Source organism: Cygnus atratus, chromosome 27, assembly GCF_013377495.2.
Source record: "Cygnus atratus isolate AKBS03 ecotype Queensland, Australia chromosome 27, CAtr_DNAZoo_HiC_assembly, whole genome shotgun sequence".
Taxonomy (NCBI): Eukaryota; Metazoa; Chordata; class Aves; order Anseriformes; family Anatidae; genus Cygnus; species Cygnus atratus.
In genome coordinates, this window is record NC_066388.1 from 26,553 (window position 1) to 41,687 (window position 15,135).

The window sequence follows — 15,135 nt, forward strand, 5'->3', positions numbered from 1 at the left end:
TCCTTCAGCAACCAATTCCAGTGGTCCATCACCTGCACAGTAAAGAAGTTCTTCTTGATGTTTAGAGGGAAGCTTTGGTATTCCAGTTTGTGCGCACTGCCCTCTTGACCTGGCACTGGGCACCACTGAAAAAAAAAAAAGCCTGGCTCCATCTTTGTTACATTTTCCCTTCAGGTATTTTTGAACATTGATGCGATTTCCCCCAACCTTTTTATTTTCTATGCTAAAAAGTGCCAGCTCTCTCAGCCTTTACTCCTAGGAGAGGTGCTCCTATCCCTTAGACATGGAGAAGTATTTTTCCCAACAACATATACACTAACACTTTGCTCCTCTGTGCTCTCTAGGATAACATCCTTACCTCTCACATCTTAGAAAGCAGCTTTTTCATTGAGGGTATCAAAAAGAACAAACCAAAAGTTCACATTTTTAGATAATTTTGTTCCCATAGAGGAAACACATATCAGATAACCATTACACTACAAAAAAGTGCAAATCAGCAAAGTTAAGAAAATAAGTTCACAGTTCAGATATATTAGGAAAGTGACATCTACCACTGATGGTGCAAACTGACTGCAGGTGTTGTCCATTGGTCATCAGAAAGCCTGAAAGCTAGCAAAACCACCACGTGTGGTGCCTAAGGCAGAGAGTAAGAATAGCTACTGTCTTTAAGGCATGATTAAGAACTCTTTCCAAGCAGTTAGAACACACGTTTCCTACTCTTTGTGAAAAAAAGCATCTGAGATGTGGATACTATAAGCTATGCCATGTGTCTCTCATAAGTAGAAGGAGGCATTTTAACTTCCCTTTTCAGAGGCAGCAGCTTATTACAGTTGGCTTCCTCAAGCAGCATGGCTTCAGACGCAGTTGAAGTGATTTTACATCTGGGTTTGTTCTGGACTGTTTCTTTCTTCTACCTGAAGCTGCAGCCAGCTCCAGTCTAGAGCCTAAAGTATAAACAGTTAGAAATGCAGAGTTCAACACTAGCTTGCACCTGAGATTGCAAAGATTTAAGAATTTCACTGTAAACAAGTTAGTCAATATAGTTTCATGGTGAACCCTGTGATTTCGTAGAAAACACCACACACAATCTATTTTCTTCAATATTTTACTTGCTTGTCAATATTCTACTTCAGTAAACAAGCATCCCTGCACACCAATATATTGCCACCACAGACCCATCCCAACTGCAAGAGTGCGGTTTTATAGTATTTCTGTAAAAACAGCCAAGCGCCTCTCCCCTCCTCATCTGCCCTTCAAAGGAAGGGAAGTCTCAGGAGCTCTGTGCCAAACCGTAAAGCATCACAGTCAGTCCCAGAGACATGGCTCCCACTTTCAGCAAGCAGGGAATGTAGCAGCAGTTCAAGTAGGAGAGTGGTGGTTTCCATCTCACACAACTCATACTCTCTTCTTGTTCAGAAGAGTAATATACAGATTTCCACTAACCCTATTACTTATTTGTAGGCAAAGGTACACAAGCAGAAGTTTGAAGTAATAAGCATTCCCAATCCACTTGTAAAAGAATATCAAGTATGTTACCATAAAGCTCTGCTCCTGATCCTTCATTGTGTCATGCATCACATTTTCTAGTTGGCTAGAGAGTTTTTGTGATTCCAGCAGTAGCTCCTCACTGAAAGAGAGGATTGTTAGACTATTATTTTCTACGGAAGTCTTGTTTAAAGATGGGGGCAGCACCTCTCCAGCAAATAAGGCTGGCAGGTATGCTGCACAGCACTGAGGAGCGTTAACAGTTTATAAGCTCATAGTGCAACAGGGAAAGTCAGTAGCATCCTCAGATTTATTGGGATGAGGGAGAAGGAAGCATGTTCAAGTCGGAATTGGGTTCTTATGTGAAGTCACTGTCACTAGAGAAAAAGTTGCAGAACATCCTGTAAACTAAAGCATGAAGCGACATACGAGTAAACTAGCCAAGGTCTCATTCCAAATGGTGATCGAGTTCCTTTCAGCAAGCCAGAACTACAAGTGGTTAGTATAACAGTCTCCTCGATGATATAGACCAGCTACCATTCCTTCCATGATAATGCGCCGAAAGTTCCTGCAGCCAATGCACTTCAAATAAGCCCAACCATTCCAGATAAAACAAACCCCATATTATTGAGGCACGTGTGTGGTGTGTATAGCAACACATTATTTCCAGTTGTTCATCGGGAATATTGACAAGACCTAGATTATCCAGCTACTATAGATAGGACTCCTGCCACCAGGAGCTGAATGCAAAGTATAGAATGTAAGAAAGCTTCCGTATCATTTCACAAAGCAGGACACCCGGCTTTGCAGTGCTGGCATTAGCATCAACAGAACTCCAGACTTCACCTCACCTTTTCCTGACAGATTCTGGTAAGTTGTAGGTTCCAGAAGGGACCTGGAGCAGCAGCTGGCCAGGGCTACTAAAACGCGATGTGTTTATGCTCTCTGGACTGCCTGTAACAGGACCACGTACTTTACTCTGAAAGAAAACAGCAAATTCAGACTGCAATCATTTCTACAGCCAGGAACATGAGAGAGCCTAGAAACTGGCCTCAATCCTAAATCAAAGTAGTAGAAAAAAATTACTACAGGACATACTAAGCTTACTATTAATTATTTCAGTTATCTGTGTGTGCTACTAACCTAAAAGTACAGTTGAACTGGAGTTTTAATTTTACTTACACAAGCAATTTTCAGTAAGTTCCACAGTTCTTTCTGTCGTTTCTCCTGAAGCCTAACAACGGTTTCCTCATCTTCATTCATCAGATTCATCACTTTCTCCACCCTGGGGAACAATTCCAGTGCCTTCTGCTTGCAAACTACAGTTTTACTTTACCAAAAAAAAAAAAAAAAAAAACACATAAATAGATCACACATTGGCAACTGCAGTAGGGAAACTTTTCTGAAGGTTTCTTATCCCCTATAACACTTGGAAATGTCTCTGTTTTTTAAACCTCTAGAACAGAACCTCTTGCTGAAAATGTTGTCTCTCAACTGCCAATAAAAGCTTAGTCTACAAAGCTCACCTGAGTTGAGCATAAATGACACGGACTTTTTTTTCAAAGGTCTGGATTGCCTGTAGAAGCAGTCGTACTATTTCTTGACTGTCACCACTCGTCCTCTGATCTGGAATAACAGTCAGAGTATTACACAGAAAAGTAAGCTTTTAAGACAGAGCAAGAAGCTTTTTAGTGGTTTGTTTCCACCACTTCTTCCATCCTGAAACATCCCAAAAGTTCAGGGCACACATGTTTGAGGGGAATGAAACGCGCTGTGTTTTAGCCGCCACCTTCAAATAGATGAGAATTGGAAAGCAGAGTTGGTAGGGTGGGTTTACTGCCTTGGGGCTGCACAGCTGCTCAAAGGAACAGTTGTGTCTTTCATGCTTCCTACACAGAAATAGACGCAGCAGCATACACCTGCAGCAACAGCTTGCTCTGAGAAGAGCTCAGAAGACTTTCAAGAAAAGCTCAGAAGGCATCAAGAAAGCAAGGCTGGCCTCGTTTAAAACTGATTCCCTAACTCCCCTCTCCAAAAAAGAGAGGTCCAGAAGAGTGCACTTACAGCTAGCATAACGGCAGGCCTAGAATGTAGAGAAAGTTTTCTCAATGCAGATTACAGCACCTCCAAAGTAACTACCCACACAAAGCAAGCTGACCTTGACCTAAAATGTCATTTACCTCTTGGCTTCTCTCTCAGTCTCCGGTACAGCTCTCTGGCTTGTTCTTCTCTAGAAGGAAAAGACACAGAACACAAAGGATTTCTCTAGAACCTAAATTATGAACAAGTAACATACAAAAGGTTTAAGTTCTTATTGCAGATCAACAGGTAAGGAGTCAAAAAGATTTTTTTCTAGTGTCAAAGTCCTGCCAGTCCCCCATAATTTGAACTGATGAGATAGCAGTTTTGTTGTCCTGCAGTGAAATAGGAGCCAAGTTTAGCTAGCAACACACTTAAATCTGAAATTCAAGATAGTTCAACTCACAAATCCTCCAGTATTCCTCCTTGTTTACGACCTAGTGGGCTTCTCTGAAGGTCCACAATGTCTGTCTGCAGAGCCATCATTCTCTTCACTAACTGATCCACATCATCCTCCTGAAAGCAGGGCAGAACATAAGCAGAGGGGCAGACTCATACTAAGAGATGGCTATCACTCACTGACTATTCCTCTCGTTCACATTTCTGAACATGCCAGCAAGATGCTAACAACAACCACAGACAAAGATAAATGAGAACATGAGGGATTTCACTTCAAGGAAACAAATTAGCTCTGTGCTCTGGTATAAAGCAGTTTCCAAGATTTTTTTGATGAAAAGCCATTGAAAGGTCAGACTTCATAACAAATGTGCTGCTGGTTTCCAGGCTGTCATGCTTCCTTCTACTTTGCTGCGCCAGATCTCTCTCATCCTACTTATCATAGCTTTTCCCCTTCTCCCACAGTGCACAGCCACATCCAGTACTTGGTACCCCAAGTTCTGCTTTCCACCTGAACTTTTTCACATGCAGAGGCAGAAGCTGCCACTTGTCAGACTTCTGTCACTCTGAATCCTCCAACTAGAAGAGGACCAAGTATTGGCACAGAGTAAGATGATGACCTTTCACTCCTCGTCTGGGACAGATGGTCCTTGGCCATACTTTCAGGGTTACACTCTCTCGTGTCAAAAGCCTTAATGTCTTATTGGAAGCAGGTGCACAGTGTGCACTGATAATGGGAAATTGCTGCCTTTTCAAAGAGACCGATGCTTTAAAAGTCTTGTGTTCAACCATCTGATCATTTGCTTTCCAATCAGTTTAACCTACTATTCCAAATCTTCTCTTTTCAGCTATCCTGCTGCAACTCTCCTGCCTCCAGGATTCATTAGCCAGACATGTGAGCGCAACCACTGAAAGATCTCCTCTCACATTCCCCAAGGTCAGCCTTTTCCCTAAGTCTTACAAACACTGGTAAGGGAAAGAAATGATGTAACCCAAACCAAAGCAGTGTGATGTATGGAATCAGCTCAGACACAGTAAGTCTCTAAGGGAGGATGAAGGAAAAGAACGCCTATTTAAGATTCAGATACGTACTCGCCCACAAAGTTCCACAGCTTGCTCCATCTCTTTCCAGGCAAACAGCAGCTTCTCAGAAGCTAAAGGAAAAAAAGAGCAATTGCTTTTCTCAGGTTCATACAGGGAAAGTTAAGATATGGTGAAAGGCAGAAGAGACCTCTGTTTGCCAGATGCTGTACTCACTAATTCCAAATTCGATCTGCTCTTTATACTTCTCCAGATCAATCTGGATGCTTGTTTTAAAGAAGTCCAGTTTTGCTTTCAGCTGCTGGGAAAGGGAGGCCATAGAATTCTTCATCTTCGAAAGAGTACTATTATACCGCAACAGATTCATCCTGCGTGGACAAGAAGAGGTCCTATCATCCTCCTAAACTGTAAACACAGGCCTACACTTATATCAAAAGCAGATACTGCAGAGTGTAGCAGCAGACACAAAAGTATTTGTGTCAGAGGACGCAACTCTCAGCTTTTCACTAGCTGTTAACAGGTCCACTCTTGGGCTTCCCTAGTCTATCACTGTCCCATTCCTTTCCCTTTTACCAGGGAGCAAAAGCATAGGTAATTATTCTAGAGAGACTACCACCGTACATGGCTGCTCGCTGCCCCTGCTGCAGACGGTTGCAATCTTCTTTCAGCATCCGGATTGTATGCCAGATCTGACCCCACACTTTCCGCAACTGGAAAAAGTGCAGTATCTTCTTTGGATCCTGGACTGGAAACAGAGGGGGGAGGGGCAGAAAAGGGAAACATATGTATTAGCATGAAGCTTAAAAGCAGTATTATCACATAAAACATACTCAAACATCACTTCTTTGAACAATATGTAGCCAAGACCCTACCCCTTGCAAAGTCTATAGCTGGCTATCCTGTTTGCAGCTTCCCCAGTATCTCAAATCCGGTTCCTTTCCTCAGTTATTTTGAGGAACTGAATTAATGCTATGACAGTCTGTTTCAGTGCTTCTCCAGTCCCAAGATACAAAAGCTCTCTCTACTCTTTGCACATGGCAGACCACAGAACAAAGGCAGCCATCTCAGTGTGGACAACCTCTCACATTCATACTAGAGAAAGTCCTTACGGATGGAGTCAACACTTTCTGGATGAGGTCGCAAGGCAACCTGAGCTTCATAGGTAACTTTCTGGTTATCGAAGAGGAAGAGGAGATCTGCATCTGCAGCATCATTCACCTGCAGAAAACAGAAGACCCAACTGAGTTCTCTCAGAAACAGCAAGTCTCAGTAACACCAGGAATGGAATGTTCCTCCTCACCCAAGGACTGCTCACCAAAGGGAACAGGGTGCTGTGAAGTGGTTACTATGACTAAAGCCTGCTAAAACAGCAGGGAGTGCTGCACTCCCAAAGCAACATCAGTGCTTGCTGAGTCAGTGAAAAGCAAGGAAGGGGAACATTCATGCTCACCTTGCTATCAGCTATATGCTTAGTGGCCAGCTTCTGAGAAAACAATGCAAGTCCAGCCTCCTGCAGGAGTTCTTGGTCCTGTTCTGGGATTCCAGTATCTGACTCGATCCTGGCTTTCACAGTCTGCAGAGTCTCCTCCTCCGTCACAGGGTAGGTGTGCACAGTTCCCGTAACCATGTTCAAAACGTGCAGCAACTACAAGAGGAACGGTGTGACATGAGAAGGGCTGAAGATACATAGGTCACATTTGAGCAGACATCCCCGGACCAAGACACCAAATGCTGACAAACTGTTTCAAAGCACATGCACAGCTCAATAAGTCACTTTGCAGCTACTTCACAACACAATGCGAAAGTCCTTGTCCTTCATCAGCTGGAAGAGAGGTCACGTGGTAATTATGCAGCTACAGCAGCAGAATCCTTTACCAGGATATGGAACCAAGCACATAACAGAAGCTATTTTCTACTCCCAACAAGCTCAAGGAGCATTCATCCGCCGATAAGCAAGAGGAAAGCACATGCCATTAGCTGTCAGGAGACAGTTAAATGAGATTCTGTGTTGCTCCTCCCCTCAGTCCTATGACTTAGCCCTCTTCTCCCATGGGCTAGGGGCAACTGCTCTCTGGAAAACTTTTCAAGGTAAGCCAGGCCCATTGCTCACCTTCAAATTCAAGATGTCATCCAGAGCTTTGAAACACCCATTGGGTCCATACACAGGATCTGTACCTCTCTGCCGCGGGTGCCACATTAACATGAGTTGCAGCCATTTCTCCAGTCTCGCAGCCAAAACACTGAAGGACCGAAACATGAATGGGATCAGAAGAGACAAAGTACATTTGCAGTCGCCATATGGACTGGTCTCTGCAGGAGGACTGAAATTATTCTCTTTTTTTTTTTTTGATCACAAACGCGCTATTTAGAAGGCAGAAACAGACTCTCATCTACACAACGTCAGTCTGACAGTGGACACAAGCATTGTGTGATGTACCGAACTTATTCACTGACATAAGGCATATAATATAAAGCTGGTCCATTCACAGAATAAATAGCTTATCTCAGCATGGCACAACAGATTTCTAGTCCTTACCTGTTAAGATTGTTTGGGCAGGGTAAACTGCTAGAAAATCTGACTTCTCCAGATAAGTCTTCTGAAACGACAATATCCAGCTCACTCTTCTGTCGCACTTTTGTATGCCTAATGAATTCAAGCAGGTACAATGGTGAAATCATCACTTGCCTTTCCCAGCATGCATGTTAATAGTCTCTTACTCTTGACAGATACAACACAGATGCTGCTTTGGTTTCTCCTACCTCCCACACAGAAGTCAGTCCTGATCCCAAAGAGAAATTTAAGGAATGCTGAACTTGCTCAAGTTATTCAAACTCCAGTAAAGGGAGCCATTCTCCGTAAGGGCGAGGAACATGGGGATATTACCCTAAGAATCAAGGGACCACACCTCTGCTTCCCACAGATAGGACAGTGGCACTGCATGCACTCTTATCACCTGGCCCCAGGTCACTCACCATTGCACTGGCTGCCAGTTGGGCAGGAATGGTCTGAAGCCTGTGATGCACTCAAAGGCCAGTGTGCCAAAGCTCCAGTAATCCACTGTCACCGTATACTTCTGCTGTTCCAGCAGTTCTGGAGCCTGAGGCAGTTTACACAAGTATAAGACAAAGCCACCCGTCTCTCATCTCTCCCCACCCCTTAAGAGCTCATTAACACTTCTGTAACATTAAAGACCGTGCTGAAAGCTCTGCACCCCAAATGCACCCCATACCAGGACAACTACTTCATCCCAGCCCAAAGCCAGATTACACTGTTAACTCTGTCCCACAACAAAGCGGGAGCTAATCTTCTAGCTGAATTCCTTCCTTACCAAGTACTGCAGTGTCCCAACAAAGGATGTGCACAGGCTACCCTGATCCAACTCCTTAGCATAACCAAGGTCAATGATTTTGTGTATTAACTGAAACACAAAGCAGAGAATAAGGACACTAGAGCAAAGTTTTTGTTTGTTTGTTTTTAAAGCACACCATACAGCAGAGAAAGAAAAGGTTCAGCTCTTCAAAGGTATGCAGGAAAGGTGCCAGTGAAGAGATGGAAGTAAAAATGGAAAGCTGCTGTAGATTCCTAAAACCAAAAGGTAGGTAAAATTGTCATTGGCTTTATATGGACATAGCTGGAAACATTACTTGTAATTCAGATCTTTAACCAATAGCTATGGTCAGGTTCTTTTCTTAGTAGTTGAATGTCATAATGCCAGGTGTTAAGAGAAGTCTAACTCAGCCTTCCATCTCAGCCACACACAAAATACTGTTCAACTGACACACAGATCTGAGCCAGCTGTTACCCTATGTCACTCTCACAGCGTGACCACTGTAACTGCAGCAAGCACATCCACATCTTCCTCTTACTTTTCACTGTCTGTGCAGGCTGAGACACCAGGTTCCTCCTTACCCTTTGCTCTCCTTGCTGCAGCACAATGTTCTCTGGTTTCAAGTCTCTGTGGATGATCCTGTTCTCATGAAGGTACCTGAGAGCAGACGCTGAGACACAGAAAGAACCACTTTTAAGAATGCAACTAACACTATCTAGCATGAGCTCAGTAAACTTTCATTTCTATGTGGTGTAAGCATGGCTTTTGAGTCAAATCTTGCACAATCAACAAGATCATTGACTGAACAATGAAATGCCAAGTTCAAGAGGAAAAGTTGACATCAAACTCTTCTGGACACAGATTTGTTCTCTTGGCAGATACGTTTTTGGAGTTAAAGTAGATTCACTTCTCTTCAAGTCTCTCCCTTCACATGTACTGAAGGTTAAAAAACATAACAGAAGCTGTGCAGAAGTAAAATATATCTAGTCGCTAGAAGAGTGTCTGTATCTTCAACAGTCTTAACCTAGGATCCGAAAGGTGCTCTGCCCAACACTTTCTGTCCTATCCTGTCCACAAAGCATTCTTCTCCCCACCTCACCTTCAAAACTCCTCAAAATTTTATGCAAAGTACCTTCTCTGCTCAGGACCAATGTGACATCACAACTAGCAGGCTGACAAATTCCATCTATACTAGGAAGACCAAAAAAAATCTCATCTTAAGAATACAAAGTGAGAATAAATGCCCTCTAGTTCTTTGTACTTGCTCAAAGTAATACTTTAAGATATTTCCCTTTTTCAGAATAAAAAGAAAAAGCACGTTGCTAGGAAAAACAAAAACTTAATAACATTTCCAGTTCCAGAGGGCTTTTCAGCTGTGACTCAGACTTGTGCCAAAGGGACTCACTTTTCGATCTCCAAGACTTCGTGTCCCTTCTGACTGCATTCCCAGACTGAGCTCTCCTTTTCAACATGAAATGATCCAGCTAGACTTTCAGGAGTAATCAACAATATAACCTTCTCCTAAAGGTCAGTAACCCTAGAAAGACCAACTATGCTTGCACTGTAGGGGATCTGTAAAACGAGTTATATCAACTGTTGGAAACATTTCTGATCAACTACAGTTCAGATTGTACAAGTGGAGATTTAGATCTGTTCCTCTTCCTAAACACAAACAGGCATAGGAACACAAGCTTCACTCTAAACATGATCCGCCATTGTCTCCAGTCAGCCCTGCGTATCATTTCCTGGTTGTTCAGAAGTGAAATGATCAGACAGCAGAGTACAAATGTTCTGTGAACACAAAGGATTGGAGATTCTGCCTAACGGTCGTATCTGCAGTAAAAGTAATGACAAATGCATGTTTCTTCTCTTGCCACAAGGTCACTTTCTAATCATGCACCTGCCCCAAAAGCAGTTTTCAGTAATTCCTCTACAAAGCCCAAACACCTATCCAGTCTTGCCTCAGCTTTGACTCAATAAGATCTTGACGTAGTCTAAACAAAAAACTCAGTCCCAAAAATCTTTAGACAGCTCTCTCAGTAACCTTTGCAGTCATCTTTTTATTTATTTATTTTTGTCTAGAATTCCACAGTGGTTGCCCAAATGCTAATGGAAACCCACTTATAACACAAACACTCTGAAGTGCTGGTGATCAGCTATTGAGCTGAGTGGAGACTGATAGAACAAAAACAAAAGGCTGGCTCTCTTAAAAGGAGCATTGGCAAAGCAAAACAGGAAACAACTATACTGTTTAAGGGGTCTTACCTAAAAGAAGAGTTCAACAGGTCACTGCTGCAGTGATTCAGCCCTTGAAAGGGCTTCCATGGTTCAGACTACCAAAAATACAGCTACCACTTACCAATATCAGATAACAAGATGAGAATAGCTTCTTCCCGCAGGCCACAACAATTCTCCAGCTGATTCAGGTACTGAAACAAAACAACACAGAATATAGTCTCTCCGTCCTGTATCCTGAGGAAGGATCTCAGTCCCACAAACTCTCAAGAACGCAAGAAGTTCCAGCAACAGTGATGACATTTTCTACGGGCACAAAACTTCATGGAACTGGGACCTCTGGTAGCAATAATTACAGCTTTAGGCCTTAGCGTATCCGTGAGGTAAGAAAGAGAGGGTGGAAGAAGTCAGTATCATCGCCACCCTCTTCCTTCTACTTGCTGTGTCCTACATAGCCATTTCCCCTGTGCCTGGCTACATCAGCTCTAATGTCAGATATAAATTCTGGGTTTTATCTATGGGCACCTTATAGCAAAGGTTAGAAAAACAGTAAGACTAGAATTAGTATGTGGGTTTTGTTTTCTCGTTTTTTTTCCTTCTGTGACAGATAGGGGTTTATCACTGTCACGAAGGATACTGCCCACAGGCAGGCCCAGCCCTTTGATGGTCCTGGCCATACTCACATCCTGCAGCACAACCCTCATGCATACCCTCATCCTCTACATGCAAAATCCTTGCACTGTCCCTTGCAGCCAAACAAACGCAGAAAGTTTTGGAAAGCACTGAAGTTTTCAGAAGCAGAACTTTATCAAGGACCAATCTGTCAGATCTTGCTGGTGCCATATTAAGAATTAGGAAGCATCAGCATGTGAAAATGCATTTTTACAGGGTAAGTTCTGAAGAGAAACCCCTAGGTTCCACCCTGCCAAGAAGCCGATTCAGGCTTTTTCCACTGTCACCATCACCACGCCAGTGACCTCACCTTGCGGAGGTCTCCACCTTGGCAGTATTCCATAGCCAACAATGGCAGGTCATTGGGCGCAAGCTTCTGCATTCCCTCGGGAACATCGCGGGCAGCCACCACGTTGGGATGGTTCAGCCTAAGGAACAGAAGCGAGACAAGTACAGGTGATCACCAGAACTAGGGCAAACACTTTCTGCAAGAGCTACGTAGTCTCACATATTCACGGTCACCACATTAAAGTCCTACAGGGATACAAATCCCTTGAGAAGCTGAAATAGTGAATTTTATTGGTCTGCAATTCATCCATCCTTTGTGGACCTGGAGACTCGTCCCCATTCCTTGCATCCTGTGTGCAGGCAGTGTTTTCTATCAACAGAAACACACAAAAGATCTGCTTGGAAGCTACAGGAAAACACCTTGCTGATCCATCTGACACAGTCTGCTGCCATCCCCTTGACAAGACCTGAACCGGAGTCAGGCCGCTGCGTCGTCCTGCGCAACCAGCCCAGTGCCCCGAGGAAGCGCACGAGCGTTCTGCTCCACGGAAGGGCGGCTGCGTGGCAGCACAGTGCCAACACTGAAGGCGGCGGCGTGACGGCTGAAGGAGGAAGCCCCGGACTCCGAGGAACGACGGGAGGAGGTTTTCTTCAGCGGGGACCGGGCTCCTACGCGCTCGCCCCGCGGGGGGCCGGTGGCAGGCGGCCCCTCCGCGCCCCGGGCCGGGACTCGAGGGCCGGCCCCGCCCGCCCAGGCCCAGCCCGGCGGCGTTGGGCTCCGCCCGGCAGCGCCGGGCCGCGCCCCGCCGGGCCCCCCGCCGCCTCACCTCTTCATGATCTGGATCTCCAGCGCCCAGCGGTCGCGGTTGCGCGGGCTCAGCTCCTGCCGGCACTGCTTGATGGCCAGCTGCTCGCCGCTCTCCTGCGGGGACAGCGCGGGCCCGGCTAAGCGCGGGCCGGGCCGGGCCGGGCCGGGCCGCGCCGCAGGGCCGCCCGGCGCCTACCTTGTTGTGCCACCGAATGACGTTGCCGAAGCCGCCGGTCCCCAGGCGCTCCTTCATCTCCCAGGGGCCGCAGGTCTGCGCCTGCAAGGCCGGCGGCCGGCTCATGGCGGGGCCGCGGCGCTCCGGCTCCGCAGTGCCCGGGCTGCCGGCGCGGCCGCTTCCGGCTCCGGCGCGGGCGGCGCGTGGTGCGCGAGCCCGCCCTTAAAGGAGCCGCGCTGCCGGGCGCCGCCCGCCCCGGCTCGCCGCTGTGTTGGGCCCGCAGCGCGCCGCTGCTGCTCGAGCGGACGGTCTGCCCCATACAACCAGAATTCGGCTTCGCTTCACGTCTAAAGTTATAGACAAGGTCAGCAAGCGGGCAACAGAGAGGGCTCCTGGACGCACGTCGCACAGATCGCTGCTTTCTTCCTATGCCGTACCCCAATTCTACAACGCCACACAAAAACCTTTCCTAACAGATTTGACAGCGACTACGGAAAAATACCGCTGCAGGGAGTGAAGAGAGGCATCAGAGGGACCACGTTCCCTCCAGACACAGGGAAGCTCTGCTAGGCCCACTCGTGCCAACAAAGCCTACAAATCCTACTGATCACGTAGCATAACGAGGGCTGTGACGGGTACGTGCTGAAACAGAACACGTCGTGTTTTTGTCCTTGAGAGCAGCAGAAGCAAAACTTAGCACAGAACTAACTGAAAATGTGAACAAAGCAGTGATGGAAGGGAAAAAAAGTGTTTCTACTGGATGAAAAGGAAATAAATGGCTTCTGAGATTTTTCTTCGTTAATAAATCAACAATTGCTTTTCTAACAGCAGCAAGATCACAACTAGCTGAGAGCTATACACCTGAGACAACATATACTGTGCAATGAATTCCCTCTCTTGCCAGGAAATAATTCACTTCACACTTCCATCTCCTGATACGTTGGTTTCAGTGCCATTCATCCATCACATACTGTCACCCCGGGACACATCTTTATGCCACATGGTTTCATATATATAATTTAAAATACAAAGTTCCTGCAGAAAGATATGGCTAAGAGCAAAACAACTCCTCAGGAAGACAGTGTCTTATGATGCACAGTTGGCACTGGGTTAAGTGTGCAGTTTCCTCCCCGAAGAAAGAGCAGATGGGACCGGCAGCTTTTCTAAGTGTCATCGTCAGTTTGATATGCTGGCACAAATCACATTTATAATGGGATATTCAAATAAATCATACTATATTTATATCCAGTTTACCATCTCTAAGAGGTGTTAATCTGACCTGAGATGACAAGCTGTTGAAATATGGGCTGGATGAGGAAACAACAAAGTAGACTGAAAATTGGCTGAACTGCTTGGCCCAGTAGTAGTGATCAGTGACCCAAAGACTAATCAGAGGCCAGTAACTAGCAGCGTACCACAGGGGTCAATACTGAGTCCAGTCCTGTTTAACATCTTCATTAATGTTCTGGATGATGGGGCAGTGTACTCTTAGTACGTTTTCAGATGACAAAACTGGAATGAGTGGCTAATGTGCCAGAGGATTGTGCTGCCATCCAGAGGGACCTGGACAGGCTGGAGAAATGAGCTGGCAGGAACCTCATGAAGTTCTGCATGGAGAATTGCAAAGTCCTGCCCCCTGGGTAGGAACAACACCATGACATCCTGGGGGCCACCTGTCCGGAAAGCAGCTAGGCAGAAAACTACCCAGAGGTCTCCTAGAGGACACCGGGCTGAACATACACCAGCAATGTGTCCTTGCTGCAAAGAAGGCTAATGGTATTTCTGGGCTGCATTAGGCAAAGCATTGCCAGCAGGTAGAGGGAGGTGATCTTTCTCCTCTACTCAGCACCGATAAAGCCACTCCTGGAGTGCTGCGTCTGGTTCTGAGCTTCCACGTACAAGAGTGACACGGACATACTGGAGACAGTCTAATGAAGGGCTACAAAGATGAAGGAGATGGTGCGTTCCTCTATGAGGAAACGCTCAGAGAGTCAGGCTGGAGAAGAGATGGCTCAGAAAGGACCTTATCAATGTCTATAAATACTTGAAGGAAGGGTGCAAAAGAGGACAGAGCCAGGTTTAACAAACCCAGCCTTAAATTCAGTTCTAAAACCACTCCACTCGTTTGATTTTTCTGCCACACTTCGACAACGTAGTGCTTTGGGACTGTACCTTCATTGAGCAGAGTTTCATTTTCTAAGATGGACAGTATCAGTCAACATTTAACTCTCTGGTCCTTAACATGCTATTCCTTATTTCTAACCAAGGATCCTAAGTTTTGCTCATTGTCCCCACTTAACTTGGGAATTCCTTTGACCACTTCCTCTCCCAGCAGCACTGTTCATGGCATGCTTTGCTCCACTTACCAGTCAGGGTCTCTGCGCCAAAGATGGATGTCATTCTGACATAGCAGGAGTTTCTCAGTACTAGGACTAAGCCTACAGACCTATGGCCGTGTTAGAAATAAAACATTCATGCATTCATTTTGGGCACTGCCTAGGCCATTCTTCCCTCACATTCCTAGAAGCATGATGAGACAGTTCTTCATATGGGATACTTACTGTTCTCACTCTAATTGAAGCTTAAGTTGTTCAATGCAGAAAAAATGTTTTGAAGACTGAATTTGC

The 15,135-nt window shown here is 45.5% G+C and overlaps 1 protein-coding gene across 2 annotated transcripts; it reads right to left on the minus strand.

Annotated features, from left to right (window-relative positions):
- Positions 1 to 417: 417 nt before the first annotated feature.
- Positions 418 to 12,727, minus strand: IKBKB (inhibitor of nuclear factor kappa B kinase subunit beta). 2 transcript variants are annotated; one of them, XM_035562751.2, is made up of 21 exons: positions 12,530 to 12,727; positions 12,353 to 12,447; positions 11,548 to 11,665; positions 10,690 to 10,759; positions 8,912 to 9,000; positions 8,331 to 8,420; positions 7,975 to 8,099; positions 7,538 to 7,645; positions 7,112 to 7,241; positions 6,452 to 6,646; positions 6,111 to 6,219; positions 5,623 to 5,746; positions 5,218 to 5,369; positions 5,053 to 5,114; positions 3,971 to 4,080; positions 3,666 to 3,715; positions 3,012 to 3,111; positions 2,668 to 2,815; positions 2,337 to 2,464; positions 1,537 to 1,627; positions 418 to 944 (listed from the first exon to the last, which is right to left on the minus strand). In XM_035562751.2, exons 1-21 carry the CDS (start codon positions 12,632 to 12,634, stop codon positions 876 to 878), a joined length of 2,268 nt encoding a protein of 755 aa, XP_035418644.1. In that variant the 5' UTR covers positions 12,635 to 12,727; the 3' UTR covers positions 418 to 875. The 2 variants fall into 2 exon arrangements, with proteins under 2 accessions (XP_035418644.1, XP_035418645.1); XM_035562752.2 differs by lacking the exons at positions 12,353 to 12,447; positions 12,530 to 12,727 and adding an exon at positions 11,946 to 12,268.
- Between the last annotated feature and the right edge of the window lie 2,408 nt (positions 12,728 to 15,135).

Excerpts from the sequence above, each read along its gene's own strand:
- IKBKB (XM_035562751.2), bottom strand. The coding sequence starts at position 12,634 with ATGAGCCGGCCGCCGGCCTTGCAGGCGCAGACCTGCGGCCCCTGGGAG. Across the intron at positions 2,465-2,667 it reads ACTTACTGAAAATTGCTTGT|AGTAAAGTACGTGGTCCTGT; the intron begins GTAAGTAAAATT and ends GTTTTCTTTCAG. Across the intron at positions 1,628-2,336 it reads CCAGAATCTGTCAGGAAAAG|TGAGGAGCTACTGCTGGAAT; the intron begins GTGAGGTGAAGT and ends CCTCTCTTTCAG.